The following is a 19,059-nucleotide window of genomic DNA, read 5'->3' as shown; positions in this document are numbered from 1 at the left end:
AAAGAAAATCTCTGTTAGACATGCACATGTATTTCACTTAAAAACTTTTTTTTATGTTGATGTAATTTTATATTCACAGAAAAGCTGCAAAAATAATTACCATATACTCATTACCCAGATTCCCCAAATGTTAATTTTTAACAAATTTGGTAATTCTCTTATTATATATACACATTTTTTTTCTGATTCTTTTTTTTTTTTTCTTTTTTTATCCTCACCTGAGGAGTACATGCTTAGAGAGAGGGAAGGAAGGAGGGTGAGGGGAGGGAGGGAGGGACCATATTCATATCTTGCAGTTGTCCCAATAATGTCCTTAATAGGAAAAGAATCCAGATCCAAAGCTGCATTCAGCTGTCAGGTCTCTTTAGTCTCCTTTGATTTGGAACATTTTCTTAGTTTTTCATTGAGTTTCATGTCCTTTACATTACAACATTTGACTACCCTCAACATTTTTTTGGTAATAAGAGCTTTTTATTTTTTTGGTAATATAATTCACAAACCATACAATTTTACCATTTCAAATGCTTAATTCAGTGTTTTTTAGTGCAGTCACAGAGTTATGTGACCAGTACCACCATCAATTTTAGAATATCTTCCATCACTCCAAAGGAAATTCTATACTCCTTAGCAGTTTCTTCCATTTCGTTCACCACCTATCCATAGGCAATTACTAATCTACTTTATTTTTGAAGATTTTCCTATTCTGGCCATTTCATATACATGGAATAATTTAATATTTGACTTTTTTAGTCTGGCTTCTTTTACTTAGCATAACATTTTAGCATATATTAATACTTCTTTCTCTTTTATGGTATAATGATATTTCATTGTATTTATATACCACTTTTATCTGTCAGTTGATGGGACTTTTGGTTGTTGCTATTAGGAATAATGCTGCTATGAACATTTGTCTACAAGTTTTTGTGTGGAAATATGTTTTCATTTCTCTTGGATATGTACTATCTAGGATTGGAATTACTGGATCATATGTTAACTTTACGTTTAACCATTTGAGAATCTGCCAGATTGTTTTCCAAAGCAATTGCACCAATTTACTATGTTTCTACTAGCAATGTATGAGTGTTCCAATTTCTCCCTGTTCTTGCCCACCTTGTTATTGTCTTTTTTTTTTAAGAGAGGAGAGAGATGTAAATAGAGAGATGGTGCGTTAGTGATAGAGATAGAAATGATAGATAGATAGATAGGGAAAAACACATTGATTGGTTGCCTCCTGTATGCACCCCGATTGGGGATCAAACCTGCATCCCGGGTCTATGTCCTGACGGGGAATCGAACCCATGACTTTTTGGTGTATGGGACAATGCTCCAGCCAACTGAGCCCTGTCAGCCAGGGCTCGCCTTTCTTTTAATTATAGCCATCCTAGTGCATATGAAGTGGTATTTCATTATGTTAAATATACATAACATTATATTTATAATTTTAACCGATTTTAAGTTTACTGTTCAGTGTCATTAAGTACATTCACACTCTTCTGCAACCATCACCACCATCTATTTTCAGGTTTTTCTCTTTCTAAACTGAAAATCTTTATTCATTAAACAATAACTCCCCATTCCTACATAATGGTTTTGATTTGCATTTTCTGGTTGGCAGATGATGTTAAGTATCTTTTCCTGTGCTTATCATTTCTATATCTTCCTTAGAGAAGTGTGTACTCATCTATTTTGCCTATTTTTAAATGGTGTATTGTCTTTATATTATTGAGTTGTAGTTCTTTATATATTTTATATACAAGGCCCGTGACAGATACATAATTTACAAAAATGTTCTCTTATTTTCTGTGTTCTCTTGTGACTTTCCTAATGGTGTCCTTTGATGCACCAAGAGGTTTTAACTTTGATGATGTATAATTTACCTTCTGTTACTGTTACTCATTGTTTTGGTGTAATATATAAGAAACCATTGTTTACTCCACGGTTTATCTAGATTTATGGCTGTTTTCTTCTAAGAATTTTATAGTTTTAGTTTAACCTCAACTTCTTCATCTTTAACTGCTTCCTCCACATGTTATTCTGAGTCTTCTCTAGGGATAGGGCTGCTTCTTCAGTCCATGTGCTGCCAGACTGGGAGCAGTGTTCCCTTTGAGCTATTTGTCTCCATATATAAGCATTTTTGTTTCATCATTGAAATATCTCATAATTTATTCCTTTTATTCTCTATCTTCTGTCCTCAAATGATGTCTTAATCATTCAACCAAATTTATTGGGAAATTTGGCCAACTCTCCCTCATCCTACCCATGTTTCTGATATCACGGGCAGTCTGAATGTCCTTGCGTCATGTCTCACCAGCACTCTAACCTCTCACTTCCTTCTCAACTCTAGTGCTTATCACCTTCATGCTGTTTCAGCAACTTGTTCTAATGACCAGAATTTGGACCTTGCTGGTCTTTAAAATCACTAAATGCCTATATCTGTACTCTTGATGATAAACTTCCATAGTCTTCTTTTTCTCTTACCTTCCTTCCTCTTCCTACTCTCCCTTTTATTTCCTCCTTCTTTTCCACAGCCCTCAGCCATTTCATTTCTCATTTCTGGTTCTACTTCTTTCTCAATCTAACCTATTCTCGAAACTTACTCCATCCAAAAAGCATAATTTTCTTTCTTCCATTTCCTTCAATCCATCCTATGAGTCAGTGTTGTTTCCCCAGGCCTTTGAACTGTCCTGGTTAGATGTTCAATGAATGATGGCTGAATGGATGACTGAGTGATAAACTGACCAAACCTTGGATCAATCCATTTATCTAACTGCTTGGCTCCTATACAAGAATTTCTGGGTCCTAGGAAAAATTACAGCTGTACATGGAATCATTATTAAAAATTCATCATCTCTAATTTCTACTGGTATCACAATAATGCCTGGTAATTTTTATGTGTCTCTAGTCATCGCTTTTTAAACAGGTTTTAAACTTTCAAACAGATATTCTATTTATTATTATTATTATTATTATTATTATTATTATTATTATTGTTTAACTAGAGGCCCAATGCACGAAATTTGTGCAAGGGCCTTGGCCCTGGCCCCTGCCCCTGGGGGCCTCTGCCATGGCCCCGCCTCCTCCCCTCCACCCCCGCTGCGGCTTTGTCTGGAAGGACGTCTGGTCTAATTAGCTTATTAAGCTTTCATTATTATAGACTTTTATTGCTAAAAGTATTACAGATGTCCATTTTTCCTCCCCATTGATCCCCCCATTCCCCTCCCCCACCGCCTTGGCCTTTCCTGCACTATTATCTGTGTCCAAGGGTTATGCATATATGCATATAAGTTCTCTGATTAATCTCTCTTCACCCCCCTACCCCCACATTTCCTAAACATTCAGTTCATTAATATTTAACAACTAGGGGCCCAGTGCACGAATTTATGCACCTTGAAAGGAACTGTGGGCTGGGAGGCTGCGGTGGGGGCACAGGGGTGAGTGAGTCTCGGCCCATCCTCTGTGCCCGCGCCCGGCTCATCTCGCTGGGCAGCCACACTCCTGTCACCGCCGCTCCCACATGCTGATGGCGCGAAGCGACTGGGGCCAACTCCAGCAGTGGGTGCGAGCGGGACCAGTGCCACCAGTGGGTGTGAGTGGCGGCTGCTGCCCCGATTATTCCTCAGGAGCAAGGGGCGGTGGAGAAGCCCTCGGGCAATTGGGGCCGGCAGCCGCTGCTTGCACCCACTGACAGCGCCGAGTGATCAGGACCGGTGCCTGGCACCAGAGGCTCACCCCGATGACAGTTACTGGTGCCCCACTTTGGTCTGGCACACCCTCTCACCTGCTCCACCATCCTGCTGCAGCTGACACCTGCCATGTTCCACGTGCGCCCCCTGGTGGTCAGCGCTCATCATAGTGAGTGGTTGTTTGGTTGTTCACCATTCCGTCTATTTGCATATTGGGGTTTTATATATATAGATATGCTTTTTCACCCATAGCAGATAAACTTGGTTCTTACTCTACTGAGGCAATTGAGGCCAACAGGTGGAAAACTTGTTTAGCATTACCCTTGACTTCATTGAGAGTACTAGCAACCGTTCCCATGCTTTTCTGCTTACTGTTGTTTCAGAAGATGACAACGTGGTGCCTCTTCCATGCTGGGCTTGTGTCTCTACCTGTGCTTTGGATCTTACCCTTTCCATCTCAAGTTACTTGTTCTATCAATTATTTCTTCTATCTTCAACTACTTTTTTCTTACTGTCTGTCTCCTTTCAGCTTATGACTCCCACTAAATGACTGACTGACTGAATGAATGAATTCATGAATGAACAAAAGAGAAATATGTTAACCTAAACCAAAATATATATACACTCAATTTCTTCTCACTGCCAGGAGTCCTCTTTCTTTTTCTCTTCCCCAGCATTTTGAAACAGTAATCTAGGTTAGTTGTTACCATTTTCTTCATTTTTTTTTCTTTTTCACTCGCAGTTGTCATACAATATTATATTATACTAGTGACCCAGTGCACGAAATTCGTGCGCATTAAAAGGGGATTAATTAGAGGAAATAATTTAATATTGCTATTTGCCCTTTCTCTATAATAAAAGTATCAGAGATGAAAGAAAATTAGTAAAATGTATATGAAAGCCTTCCTCCTGTCAGAGTCTGGGGCACACCACGGGACCCAGAGTCAAGTCCCTGTCCACCCACATGCACCTCAAAATTGCATGAGACTCAGACCTGGACCCCCCCATTGGGCTAGATACAGACCTGGCCAGTCCCACCCTTGTCAAGCCCTGCCAGGCAGGGGGCGTAGCCTCAGGTCCCCTGGCCCGGTGCCAGGATGGGGAGTGTGGCCTGAGGTCCCCCAGCCCCAGACCGGGGCAGGGGGCATGCCTTGAGGTCCTCCATCAAGCCCTGCCAGGTGAGGATCATGGCCTGAGATCCCCTTTCAAGCCCCGCTGGGTGGGGGGCATGGCCTGAGGTCCCCCGTCAAGCTCCACCAGGTGGTGGGGGGGCATAGCCTCAGGTCCCTCAGCCCAGCACCGGGAGAGGGGCGCAGCCTCAGGTCCCCTGGCCCAGCACCGGGAGGGGGGCGCAGTCTCAGGTCCCCCGTCAAGCCCCGCTGGGCGGGGGCACCTCCTGAGTTCCCCCAACCCAGCACTGGGGTGCACCTTGAGGTACCCCGTCAAGCCCCGCTGGGTTGGGGGCACGGCCTGAGGTCCCCTTTCAAGCCCAGACAGGCAGGGGAGCGCAGCCTCAGGTCCCCTGGCCTGGTGCTGGGGTGGGGGGTGCGACCTGAGGTCCCCTATCAAGCCCAGCCTGGTGGGGGGCACAGCCTGAGGCCACCCAGCCTGGCATTGGGGTGGGGGGAGCAGCCTGAGGTCCCCTAGCCCAGCACCAGGACGGGAAGTGCAACTTGAGGTCCCCGTCAAACCCCGCCAGGCGGGGGGCGTGGCCTCAGGTCCCCCAGCCTGACGCCAGGGCGGGAGGGCACAGCCTGAGGTCCCCTGTCAAGCCCTGCCGGGTGGGGGAGGGCGTAGCCTCAGGTCCCTGCTGATTGCTCGTTAAGTCTCCTTATGGGAACTTGGCCTCAGCTGTGGGTGCAGCCATCTTTGTGATGGAGTGATGGTCAATTAGCATATTCCCTCTTTATTAGATAGGATAACTTATGAAGTGATCACCTAACCCTTTTCTTATTTAAGATTCGTTGCTACTGAATTCCCTGCTTATCCTAAGGTCATCCACCCCCTCACTGTTAAATCAGGCATACCTATTTTAGTTTTTTTTAAGTTATTTTTATAATTTTTTTATTATTATTATTTTTTAATTGTTTCAAGTATTACAAATAGTAGTACATTTGTCTCCTTTTTTTCCCATTGACCTCCACCCGGCCTTCCCTACCCCCCAGCACATGCCCTCATCCCCTCACCTCCCAGTGTCTTATGTCCGTTGGTTATGCTTATATGCACGCATACAAGTCCTTTGGTTGGTCTCTTAATTCCCTACCCCCACGCCCCCAAACCCTCCCGTGCCTTCCTGCTGTAGTTTGACAGTCTGTTCGATGCTTCTTTGCCTCTGTATCTATTTTTATTCATCAGTTTATAATGTTATTTATATTCCACCAATGAGTGAGATCATGTGGTATATCTTTCACTGACTGGCTTATTTCACTTAGCATAATTCTCTCCAGTTCCAACCATGCTGTTGCAAATGGTAAGAATTCATTCTTCTTCTTCTTTTTTTTTTTTTTTTACAGCAGCATAGTATTCCATTGTGTAGATGTACCACTGTTTTCTAATTTACTCATCTGATTGGCACTTAGGCTGTTTCCAAATCTTAGCTATAGTAAATTGTGCTGCTATGAACATAGGGGTATGATTGGTGTTTCTGTTTTCTTGGGATATATTCCTAGAATTGGTATTACTGGGTCAAATGGCAGTTCCATTTTTAATTTTTTGAGGAAACGCCATACTGTTTTCCACAGTGGCTGCACCAGTCTGCATTCCCACCAGCAGTGAGGAGGGTTCCTTTTTCTGCACATCCTCTCCAGCACTTGTCCTTTGTTGATTTGTTGATGATAGCCATTCTGGCAGGTTTGAGCTGGTACCTAATTGTTCTTTTGACTTGCATCTCTCAGATGATTAGTGACTTTGAGCATGTTTTCATATGTCTCTTGGCATTCTGTATTTCCTCTTTCAAAAAGTGTCTATTTAGGTCCTTTGCTCATTTTTTGATTGGGTTGTTTATCTTCCTTTTGTTAAGTTGTATGAGTTCCCTGTAAATGTTGGAGATTAAACCCTTATTGGAGATAACATTGGCAAATATCTTCTCCCATATAGTGGGCTTTCTTGTTGTTTTGTTGATTTATTTTGCTCTGCAGAAGCTTTTTATTTTGATGAAGTCCCATTTGTTTATTTTCTCCTTAGTTTCCATTGCCCTAGGAGCTGTATCAGTAAAGATATTGCTACAACAAATGTCTGCTATTTTGGTGCCTATGGCTTCTTCTTAGATTTTTATGGTTTCCCATCCTATGTTTAAGTCCTTTAGTCATTTTGAGTTTCCTTCCTTCTGCTCATTCTGGGCAATTTTGTGTATAGTGTAAGTTGGTGGTCTAGTTTCATTTTTTTGTATCAGTCCCAAATTTTCCCAACACCATTTATTGAACAGACTGTCTTGACTCCATTGTATGTTCTTGCTTCCTTTGTCAAATATTAATTGAGCATAATGGTTTGTGTCAATTTCTGGGTTCTCTCTTCTGTTCCACTGGTCCATATGTCTGTTCTTGTGCCAGTATCAGGCAGTTTTGAGAACAGTGGCTTTGTAGTATAGCTTGATATCTGGTATTGTGATCCCTCCAACATTGTTCTTCTTTCTCAAGATTGCTGCAGCTATTTGGGGTCTTTTTTTATTGTAGATGAATTTTTGGAGAGTTTGTTCTAGGTCTTTAAAGTATGTTGTTGGTATTTTAATGGGGATTGCATTGAATTTATAGATTGCTTTGGGTAGTATAGTTTTTTTACTACCAAAAAGATTGGATATTGGATATTGATTCTGCCAATTGGATATTGATTCTGCCAATCCATGAACATGGTATATTCTTCCATTTGTTCATGTCTTCCTCAATCTCTTTTTTTCAGCATCCTGAAATTTTCTGAGTACAGGTCCTTTATCTTCTTGGTTAAATGTATCCCTAGGTTTCTTAATTTTTTTTGTTGCAATGGTAAATGGGATTGCTTTTTTAGTTTCTCTTTCTATGAGTTCATTATAGGTGTATAGAAAAGCCATAGACTTCTGGGGGTTAATTTTGTATCCTGATAAGTTGCCAAATTCATTTATTAAGTCTAGTAGTTTTTTGATGGAGTCTTTGTGATTTTCTATGTACGATATCATGTCATCTGCAGTTTTACTTCTTCTTTTACAATTTGGATGCCTTTTATTTCTTCTTCTTATCTGATTGCAATGGCTAGTACTTCCACTACTATGTTGAACAGGAGTGGTGAGAGTGGGCATCCCTGTCTAGTTCCTGTTCTTAGGGGAAATGGTTTTAGTTTTTGCTCATTGAGTATGATGTTGGCTGTGGGTTTTTCATATAGGGCTTTTATGATGTTGAGGTATGATCCTTCTATTCCCACCTTGCTGAGAGTTTTTATCAAGAAAGGGTGTTGGATTTTGTCAAAAGCTTTTTCTGCATCAATGGATACGATTATATGGTTTTTATCTCTCAGTTTATTTATGTGGTGTATCACGTTTATTGATTTGCAGTTATTTTGCCATCCTTGCATCCCAGGAATAAATCCCACTTACTCATGGCGTATGATCTTTCTAATGTAATGTTGGATTCGATTTGCTAGAATTTTGTTGAGAATTTTGGCATCTATGTTCATGAGGGCTATTGGCCTATAATTCTCTTTCTTTGTGTTTTCTTTATCTGGTTTTGGGATTAGAGTAATGCTGGCTTCTTGTAAAGAGTTGGGAGTGTTCCTTCCTCTTGAAATTTTTGGAATAGTCTGAGGAGGATAGGTTTTATTTCTTCTTTGAATGTTTGCTAAAACTCGCCTTTGAAGCCATCTGGACCAGGGCTTTTGTTTGTTGGAATCTTTTTGATGACTGCTTCAATTTCCTCCATAGTTATCAGCATATTCAGATTTTTTGATTCCTCCTGGTTGTGTTTTGTAAGGTCGTATTTTTCTAGGAATATGTTCATTTCTTCTAGGTTGACTAGTTTGTTGGAGTTGAGTTGCTCATAGTATTTTTTTACAATGCTTCGTATTTCTATTGGGTCTGTTGTTATTTCACCTCTTTCATTTCTGACTTTGTTTATATGGGTCCTCTCTCTTTGCTTCTTGGTGAGCCTGGCTAGAGGTTCATCAATCTTGTTTATCCTTTCAAAGAACCAGCTCTTGGTTTTTTTGATCTTTTGTATTTTTTTTTGGTCCCTATGTCATTTATTTCCGCTCTGATCTTTATTATTTCCTTCCTTCTGTTCACTCTGGGCTTTTCTTGTTGCTCTCTAATTCTTTAAGTTGCAGAGTTAGATGGTTTATTACCAGTTTTTCGAGGTAGGCCTATAATGCTATAAACTTCCCTCTCAGGACTGCTTTCACTGTGTCCCATAGAGTTTAGATTTTTGTGTTTTTATTGTTGTTTGTTTCCAGGATGTCTTTTATTTCTTCTATTTTAGTCATTATATTACTTGTTATCTTTGTAGCCATTGACATTGTTGGCTACTTCTTCCTTTTTGAACTTTTTGTTATCCTGGCTTTGATCACATTCTTTAAGGAAACCACATGATTCTTTTAATAAAACTGAACCTAATGCTTCCAGTGGTTCCAGGTAGACACATCTCCAGTAAAGTAGGTTTGTTTGGGACTAAAGATTCTACATTCTCTGACATTTACTTTGCCTTTGTCAGTTTCCCAACAGTTATTGCTTCTGCTTAACTAGTAGTAGGCTAAGTGGTCAGAGGCAGAGCTGGATTTGAGTGTGTTCTCCCAAGTCTTTCTGTACTCCTAGAAGACACTTAAGGCAAAGGAATATTTTAAAGACATTTGCCATTGCATTTTTAGTAAAGTTTTTTTTTTAAAGGTTATTTTTTTGGTCTCAGTTGAGGTCATTGCAGCATTGTTGTATAGTGAAGATTAGAAATAACATAAAGGCCCATTAATGGGACTGGATTAATGTTTGTTATGGCATATACTAGAGGCCCACTGCACGAAATTCATGCACAGGAAGGGTCCCTTGTGGCTGCCGGCTGCTGGCCAGGGTGCTTCCCTTCCCCCAGCCGCCTACTGCCGCCACTGCCACCACCGACCGGGGTGGAGGGCTCCTCCTTTCCCCACGTGCCGCTCCCTTCGATGCCCCCTTTTTGAACTCTCGGTCAAGGGGAAAATTTGCATATTAGGCTTTTATCATATAGGATATACATGAGACACTGGACAGCTAGTAAAATGAATGAAGTAGGCCTATATGCTGATGATGTATAGAAAACAAATCAAGGACAGGTCTATTTTATATGTCATCTATCTTTGTCTCATAACAAAAAAAAAAAAAGGAAAAGAAAAAATTATAGAATATAACTATACTAGAGGCCCAATGCACAAAATTCGTGAAAGAGTAGACCTTCCTTCCCTAGGACAAATCAAGGACAGGTCTATTCATATGGAAAGTAATACAATAATTAATAAATAATAATAAATTAATTAACTCTTTCATCTGCCCTGCATATAAATGTTTAGTACTTGGAAATGTCTTGGTATCTAGTCATCAGATTATTATGAGTAATTCATCTGAGGAGTGGAAATGGAGCATGGAGGATGTTATGGGTTACTTTATTTCTGCTTTATATTTCTGTTTTTTTGAATTTGTTCTGTGAACAAATTTCTTTTGTAATAAAACAATGAACTGGATATCAACTTACGATCTAAGTTAACTTTCTCTATTCCTTTAGCTTCTTGGACTACAATCTTTGCTTTTTCCATTTTCCGTCTAAACTCCAGCCACTCTAACTCAGTCTCCCTAGTGGGCCTCTTCTAATCTAACCCTACTTATCCTCAAGAAGCATTCCTGGGTCACTCAGTCAGATTTTATTACCTTTCCTCTGTGATCTCCTGATGCCCTGGGAAATCTTTCTTAGTCACTCATGTCTAGGGCAGGAGCTGTTAATTATTTGACTTTGTCGTCCATGGGCTTGAGCACAGTACCCAGCACAGGGTAGAAATTCATTAAAAGGGGTTTCAGTGTTAAACTAAAAAAACAGAGAACTTGGGGTCGATCCTCTTAATATCAGCCTGTCCTTTTGTGTGGGTTGTCATTTTTTTTGAAGCTCTGTGTGAAGAGACATGTTTTAATTAAACTTTAGTTTATATCTCAGGACTTTTTGAGTTTATGTTGATAAGCTCTTCTAACAACTCCAGGAAGTTTATTTAAACGTAGTATGATTTCTTTAATTGTCATTAGAGGACAGGAGAGTGATAATTTCATATTTCATTGTAACAAAACCTCAATATAGAATATTTTTACAATACTATCAAATGCATTAATTAAAGAAAACCTGCATTCGTGGGCTTAGAAAGTGTGTAACATTGATTCAAGCAGAAGGACAAACAAATTAATATTTCTTCTTTGGGTAACCTGCTTGTCTAACAGTTTGTTTTCTTTCCAGGTTCAACAGATAGATCGTGTAGTAGAAGTTGTGGAGGAAACAATTAAAGGTAATTCTTGAAAGAAAGATAAGCAGAGGTATATCTTGTATATAAACTGCCTGACGGAGGTAAACCTGGAGGGGGTACAGAGACGGTGGACAGGACAGACGAGCCAGGTTCCTCTCAGCTTGTTCCAAGAAGGAGGGCCAGTTACCATCTTCCATGGTTTCCAGCTTCTTAGCTATTTCTTTATATTTTACTATTTTCTTTTTAGACATATTATAAAAAAGAGTCATCCACCATAGCAGTCTCCTATTCCTTCATCTCAGGTGTTGCAATGATGTTTGAGGCTTTAAAGCATCTGAGGTATATATTTATAAAAATACTAATTAGTTAACATTTATTGAGCATCTTTGTGAAAATTCTTGTTTTAGATTAAAATTTTGTCCCCGGCTGCTTCATGCATTACTGATCCCATATAAGAGACATATATTTGATTAGCTTATAAGGGAGTTAGTTCATAGTTCTTTTATTTTCTTTATTTTTATTTTTTAATTAAATTTATTGGGGTGACATTGGTTAATAAAATTATATAGGTTTCAAGTGTATAATATACATCATCTGTATATTGTATTGTATGTTCACCATCCCAAGCCAAATCTCCTTATCTCTGTTTATCCTTTTCTATCCCTCCAACCTCCTTTTCCCCTGGTAATCACCATACTGTTCTCTGTGTGCTGTTTGTTGTTGTTGTTGTTTTTTTTTTTTTGCTTTTGCTTAATCCCTTCACCCTTTTCACTCAGCACCCCTCCCCACTCCTCTCTGGTAGCTGTCAGCCTGTTCTCTGCCTATGGGTTTGTTTCTCTTTTGTTTGTTAGTTTATAAGTGACATCATGTATATTTGCCTTTTCTCTGGCTGGATTATTTCACTTAGTATAATAATCTCCAGGTCCATCCATGTTTTCATAAAGGGTCAGATTTTCTTCTTTTTGATGGCAGAGTAGTGCAATAGCTTTTTTATTCAGTCATCTACTTATGGGAACTTGGGCTACTTCCAAATCTTGGCCATTGTAAATAATGCTACAACATAGGGGAGCATATATTCCTTCAAATTAGTGTTTTGGTTTCCTAAAGTGTAATTTTTGTAGTTTCACTAGAAAATAGAATCATTCTTTGCTTATTTCATCAGCCAATGTTCTTTGAGACAGAATTTTATTTTTGTCACTGATAAATAAGCCATTTTTAATTCTGTAGTTTAATTCATAAATATTTGTAGCTTCTTTTTCCTCAGTTAGATTAGCACAAATGAAACTGGTAATAGGATATTGAAATATTAAGTTAAATGAATTGAAGTTCTCACTTACATTTTTACTATGTTTCTTGTAATGAGAAATTTACTTAGAAAAACAACAACAACCAAATATATTGCTTTCTTCAAGTTGAAATTTTTTAAAACCACATTTTTTTCTGCTGGCATTTATCTGCTACCTTCCACATGCTGTGATTAATGCTTATTAATTTTGAATCTTTGATTTATTAAGAGATTGATAACCACAGAAGATGAGAATGAGACTGTATCTTAATCTTTTCTTGAAATTCCAAAATAAAATGAAATGTCATGATTACAGATTTTTAGCAGTGATAATTTGAATGTTTTCTTTAAACTGTACCTCACTCTTTCTTGGAGAATTCAGAAGTACTATCATTTATTGAGCACATAGAGTGTCACAGGCACTGTGCTAAGCACTTAACATGCATTAAGTCATTTAATCTTCACGAAGTCCTGTGAAGTGAGGTGGGTATAAATATCATTCTCATTTTTCAGATGAAGAATGTGAGACACAGGCCCCATGGCTGGTAAGTGGCAGAGTTAGGATTTGAATCAGTTCTGGCTCTACGGTGCTGTGACGTCTCTGCTCTCTCCTACTGCTTTATGCTTGATCGGCTTGTCAAAGGAGGGCTTCAGGGTATCTGAGCATATTGTTGCCTTATTTATCCTCCGTTTGAGTACCAGGCACGTACTGTCCACTCAATAATTTGTTAAATGAGTTAATGGTAATGAAGGTAATACAGAAGAAAATCTAGGCAGTGACTTTTTAGATCCAACACTCAAGGCATGATCCATGAAAGAAATAATTGATAAGCTAGACTTCATTAAAATTAAAAACTGCGTTGCAAAAGACACTGTTAAGAGAATGAGAAGATAAGACACAGAGTGTGAAAATTATATTTGGAAAAGACATATCTGATAAAGTAGTCTTACCCAAAATATTCAAGAACTCTTAACATTCAATAACAAAATAAGCAACCTGATTTTTAAAATGGGCCAACAACCTGAATAGAAACTTCACAAAAGTACATATACAAATGGTGAATAAGCATATGAATTGATTATAAATATATGTCATTAGTCAGTTGTAAATTGAAACAACAATGAGCTACCACTGCCCACATATTAGAATGGCCAAAATCTTAAACACTGACAACACCAAATGCTGACGAGAATGTGGAGCCACAGGAACTCTCATTCATTGCTGTTAGGAATACAAAACATTTGGCAGTTTCTTTCAAAACTAAACATACTCTTTCCATATGATCCAGCAGTTATACTCCTTGGTATTTAGCCAAAGAAGTTGAAAACGTATGTCTACACAAAAACCTGCACACAGATGTTTACAGCAGTTTTATTCAGATTATAATAAATATACCACTCTGGTGGGGGATGTTGATAAAGGCTGGGCTGTGTGTGTGTGTGCTGGAGGGAAAGGGGTGTATGGGAACTCTTATTTTCTGCTCAGTTTTGTTGTAAACCTAAAGCTGCTCTAGAAAATAGTCTGTTAAAAAACAATGAATAGTAAATAACATGGTGCTCAGGAGGCTGCCAAATGGCTTGCAGATACATAATTTCTATAGGAAATCATAGAAGGTAAAGGTAAACTATGTTTTTTAATACTCACAACAATTCTGACACCAAATGTATACGTTTTCTACACTTAGCAATTCTGACACTAGCTACCCAGAGTTAGGGCAGATGTCATAGGCTAAGGCCTCTGTCTTACAAGACTGCCCACCACTTCAGTGGGTAATCGCAAGTCCAGATTGTCACCTATACTTCTGACAGACCAATTATCAATTGGGTTTCTATGACCCCCTCCTTAGATTTGATAATTTGCTAGAATAGCTCAGAGAACTTAGGAAAGCCCTTTACTTACTATTACTGGTTTGTTATAAAAGAGACAAGTCAGGAACACCTAAATGAAGAAATGCATAGGTCAGGGTGTGTGGAAAGGAATACAAAGTTTCTTTGCTCCCTGGGTGCACCACCCTCCCAGCACCCAAATGCTCTTACCAACTTGGAAGCTCTCCAAGCCCCATCGTTTGCTTTTTTTTTTTCTGGAAGCTACATTACATAGACATGATTGACTAAATCATTGCCCATTGGTGATTGAGCTTAATGTCTAGCCCCTCTCCCCTCTCTGGAGGTAGGGTCTGTGTGGCTGAAAGTTCCAAGCTCCTAAACATATGATTGGCTCCTATGGTCACCACACCCATCCTCCAAGAATGTCCTCATTAGCATAAGCTCAGATATGGTTGGCATAAACTAATTAGCATAAATTCAGAAAGGGGCTTATTATGAATAACAAAAAATGCTCTAGTCGCTTCTGTCACTCAGGAAATTATGAGTTTTAAAAACTCTATAATGGGTGAAGACCATACATATATTATTCTATCACAATATCACAGAAGGCTTCTGATCTCCATGGTTGGGTTAATTAGGGATGGCTTCTCACTGAGGAGTTTGGGCTTGAGTGGATTTATTGGAGAGATTGCATTTGGATTTAATTGTAAGAATCAACAGCAAGAGTTGAGTTGAAGATGAAATTGATGGGGATGTTCATTGGCAGGTTAGGTTTGAGGGTAGGAAGGCTGATGAATTAAGTCTTAGTAATGCAACGAAAGAATTTTAGAGATGGAAGAAATAATTTTGTAGGTGTCCTTAGTTTTCAGATGAGGAAGCTGAGGTAGGCAGAGATTAGATGACTCATCTGAGATCTACTGGTTAATGGAGAATGAGGTCTCTCTGTGAACTTCTGTTCTTTACTTTCTATTTCTATTGCCAATACTTCATGTAGACCGCACAAATTAGTGATATAATGTTGCCTTTAGCATTTAACCAGTTGTTTGTGTCTGTCAGCATGTTACTTTTCTGAGGCTCAATTTTCTGTTTAAAATGGAGAGGATTTAATGGGTAATACTTTTTAGTTACCCAGAACACAACTCATATTAATGTTTATTTCTTACTCTCTCCTTAATACCTATACTGCTGGAATAACTTGACTGACCTCTGATACCAATGACTCTGTTTTCAATCTGACTGTATATACTATTATCCTCAAATTATTTACTCTCCTTCATCTGTGTCTTTAGTGGTTGCCTGTTACCCACTAAATTAATGGGGGATTTCTTAGTGTGATTTTAATGATTTTCTACCCGATTCTGCCATCTTCACCGTCCCTCCCACCCATTAATTTGATACAAATATCTTTTGCTCCGATTGACTATTTATTTGTTGTCTTTTCTCTTTTTTTTTTTTTTCTTTTCAGTTTTCTTCACATTCATCTTAGGGCCCTGGATATGCTCTATTTGCTCCTCCAGATTAATTCCCCACCCATCTCCACCTGTTGCATGTCCCTGGAGGCTGACCTGTGTGGCTGCATCAGTAGATCCTTGCTGTCTGGCATCTAGATGGTTTTAGCCCATTGGAGGTTGGAGGTGTGACTAGCACAGGAGATAAGAGTATGTCTTTTTTTTTTTTTTTTAATATATTTTATTGATTTTTTACAGAGAGGAAAGGAGAGGGATAGAGAGTTAGAAACATCGATGAGAGAGATACATCAATCAGCTGCCTCCTGCACACCTCCTACTGGGGATGTGCCCGCAACCAAGGTACATGCCCTTGACCGGAATCGAACCTGGGACCTTTCAGTCCACAGGCCGACGCTCTATCCAATGAGCCAAACCAGCCAGGGCATGGAGTATGTCTTACCTGCTCTCCCCTCCCTCCTGCTCATCCTGTATTGGTTGCTTCTCTCACCTGGAGGCCACAGCCTCTGTCAGGTGGCTCCCTCTCTTCATCTATTTACCAGGTTCCTGTAACTATTTCCTTCCTTTGATTTTGCAGGCCCAGGAGTAGAAACAACTCCCCATTGTTGCTCACCTTAGAGTATCGCATTGTCTCTTGTTGGTTTTGCTAACCTTGCCAAACTTTAGTCAATAGTCCCTTTATTAAAATCTCTTCAATTATGCAGTGTGCCATCTGCTTTGCTGGGACCCTGATTGATAAATGCTCCATGGCGAAGCAAGATTCTGCCCAGAAGGGCCAGATGGAATACAGCCTGACAAGAGGATTTTGCCATAACTCTCTTGTTTCCACATTTGATTCCTGTTGGGCTCTTTTCATATTTTTTCCTTGAAGGGGGTTTGGACAGACAGCCTCTGCCACAGCCTGTTTGCATTCTTTTTATCGCTATCCTTATGCTATACCAAGTAATGTTTTTAAAAATGTATTAATAAGATACACTGATGCTGAAAGCATTTAAATCTTATAATTAACATAAAACTGCAAAGCATATTCCATTTGCATCTGTCTTAGTTGGAACAAAATGGAAAATTTAAAGTTATATTAAATGAAACCTCATTATTTTAATAGTGGCCTGAAAATTTTATTTTGTAGCATTTTGCTTTGGGAGAGACCAGATTATATAGATTCAGGATTTTCTCTGTAACATCTTGAAAATGCAAGAAAATATGTAACTGAATCTAAGGGAATAAATACAATGTTTAAAGGATTTAAATTCATTTATTTTAAAAATACTCATATGGACCTTAGTCTCCGTTTATGAGGTCATTAATGCTTTTCTGCATGAAAGCTCTGACAGGAATATAAATCTGTACTTCTTCTGATCTGCGTACATGACATCCTCAAAACAAGAAAAAACTTAAATCCTTTGTAAAAGGTAGTCTAACTGTATAACTTAAGACAAATGAATGCAAGTAAATATTGCCTATTGAAATTAGAAAAATGTTTTTACTAGTAAGTCATATTTCTTCTCTAGTCAATCTCTAATAAAAGAGGCCTCTATTGTTATTAATATGTTTGCTAGTATTTTAGTCAGTCTAATTCCAAATGCCTCCAGTGTTGGTAATTCGAGACTTTCCCAATATGGTACAATCTGCAAGTTTAATTGATTTTCTGTTTTCTCCAACTTCTTGGTAATTGATGCAGTCTTGGATTAGACTTATCTAAATTCCCAGGGTAATTCACCAAATAGCTCTTTTTTTTTTTTTAATTTAACACATTGCTATTAATCTTCACTCTGTCAGATTTTGTGCTTTGCATTTGACACTAATTCAGAGCATAAAGTCTTCGTAAATTGAGACTGGAATGCAGAAGCATATAAAGCGTGGTTTTGTCAGTGTTAATCATGAGGAACTGCCCTACAGAGTCCAGTGGAGACTGATGTTAGATGTTTGCCCAGCATAATGGATAAGGCAATGGAGCTTGGATATGGAGCATTTTACATCTGCCATAGTACTGTACTACAAAAGCACACTGGCTTTGTCAGTATGTTTTCAATAAACATAATATTTTCAGAAATGAGAATGGATAAATTTCTTTATACCCAAACTGTAAAGTTCTACCATAGGACTTTAAACTTGATTTTCACATCGCTTTATTCTGTATCTTGGTTTGGAATGATGACTGGAAAGGACTGTCTGTTAGAGAAACCATCAAGTCATCTCTTGTCTGCATTTTTATGACACATAACTTTATTAGCCATAATTGTCATTCCTGTTTCCAGCCACACACATGAGTATTTTTAATTGTGGTCAATGATCACCATGTTTACTGTGGTTTTTTAAAAGTATTTAAGTAACTTTAAGTTTGTATAATATTTTTCAGCCATTAAAGTTTTAAAAACTCAAATGAATGTTTAAATATACCCCTCAGTGGATTCTGCTGCTTTATGGTGGCTTCAGAATGTTTTATGTTTTGGTTTGTCTTATATTTAAATGCTTTAACATGTTCATCACATATATTTTTATTTTATTTAAATATACATTTTCTTATGGTTTGAAACCACCTTTTATTATTAGTGGGATTTATTTATATGAAGAATTGGGTATTTCATTAACTTTTGATTTCTTTATTGTGGGGTGGAGAGGATGCATAGTGTTGAATAGTTTCTAAGGCTGATGATCTTATTGTTGTTTTCACATAACACACAGTTATAATGGTTCATTGGATTTGATTGTTCAAAACAGGAAAGGAAATTACTTTAAGCTTGAACCTCTCAGGCTTCCCATGACCCAGCCCTGCTGTTAGTGGTCCACTGATCTATCTGGTAAAGTAGCCCCATCCTTCCTTGTTTAAATATTAACAAAGACTTGCCTCCTGTGAAATTTGGCTTCCATGTTAACTCTTGCAAATCTTGATAGTGCCTTGGCAGACTGCATGAAGGTGAGACTACAAGTATTGCTGAATTCTCTAAAAACGTATTACTGTAGTCTAGACCTTTGTGCAAACCATTAATGTAAAGTGGTTTATAAAGTTTGAACATCCTGATTTTAAAGTTTATATATTAATCATTTTCACCAGGTGTTTGGTATTCTCAGATATAACAATTCTGAGTCTCAAGGTTCTAATTTCTATTTACACTAATAGGAATTATTTAGTAAAAAAAAAACCAAATAGATCAATTAACCCTGTTTTGAGTCCCACATAGAAAACATGAAAATTAATGTAAATAAAGAAAACTTTAATGTATTTACAAATAGAAATTTTGTTCCTCTGATGTTCTTTCTTTGTTAGGACTAACTTTAAGAGAATTGGCATGTGGTATACTACTTTTATGCTCTGTGCGCATATCATGTGCTTTCGTGTGTGTCTGGAAAAGCTTTAGTCTTCATTGAAAGA

General features: G+C 38.4%; 1 protein-coding gene across 4 annotated transcripts in view; it reads left to right on the top strand.

The window, feature by feature from the left end:
• CDKAL1 (CDKAL1 threonylcarbamoyladenosine tRNA methylthiotransferase) overlaps positions 1 to 19,059 on the top strand; it is a gene marked incomplete at its 5' end in the record, with an annotated part of 690,467 nt that overhangs the window by 206,352 nt on the left and 465,056 nt on the right. For all 4 annotated transcript variants that reach the window (XM_080655025.1, XM_080655024.1, XM_080655023.1 and 1 more), the window contains one exon: positions 11,102 to 11,150. In XM_080655025.1, coding sequence (XP_080511151.1) covers positions 11,102 to 11,150 — 49 coding nt within the window. The remainder of the gene's footprint in view (positions 1 to 11,101; positions 11,151 to 19,059) is intronic.

This window comes from Plecotus auritus, assembly GCF_963455305.1.
Source record: "Plecotus auritus genome assembly, chromosome: 2".
Lineage (NCBI taxonomy): Eukaryota > Metazoa > Chordata > Mammalia > Chiroptera > Vespertilionidae > Plecotus > Plecotus auritus.
This window is presented reverse-complemented; position numbering and strand designations above follow the sequence as displayed.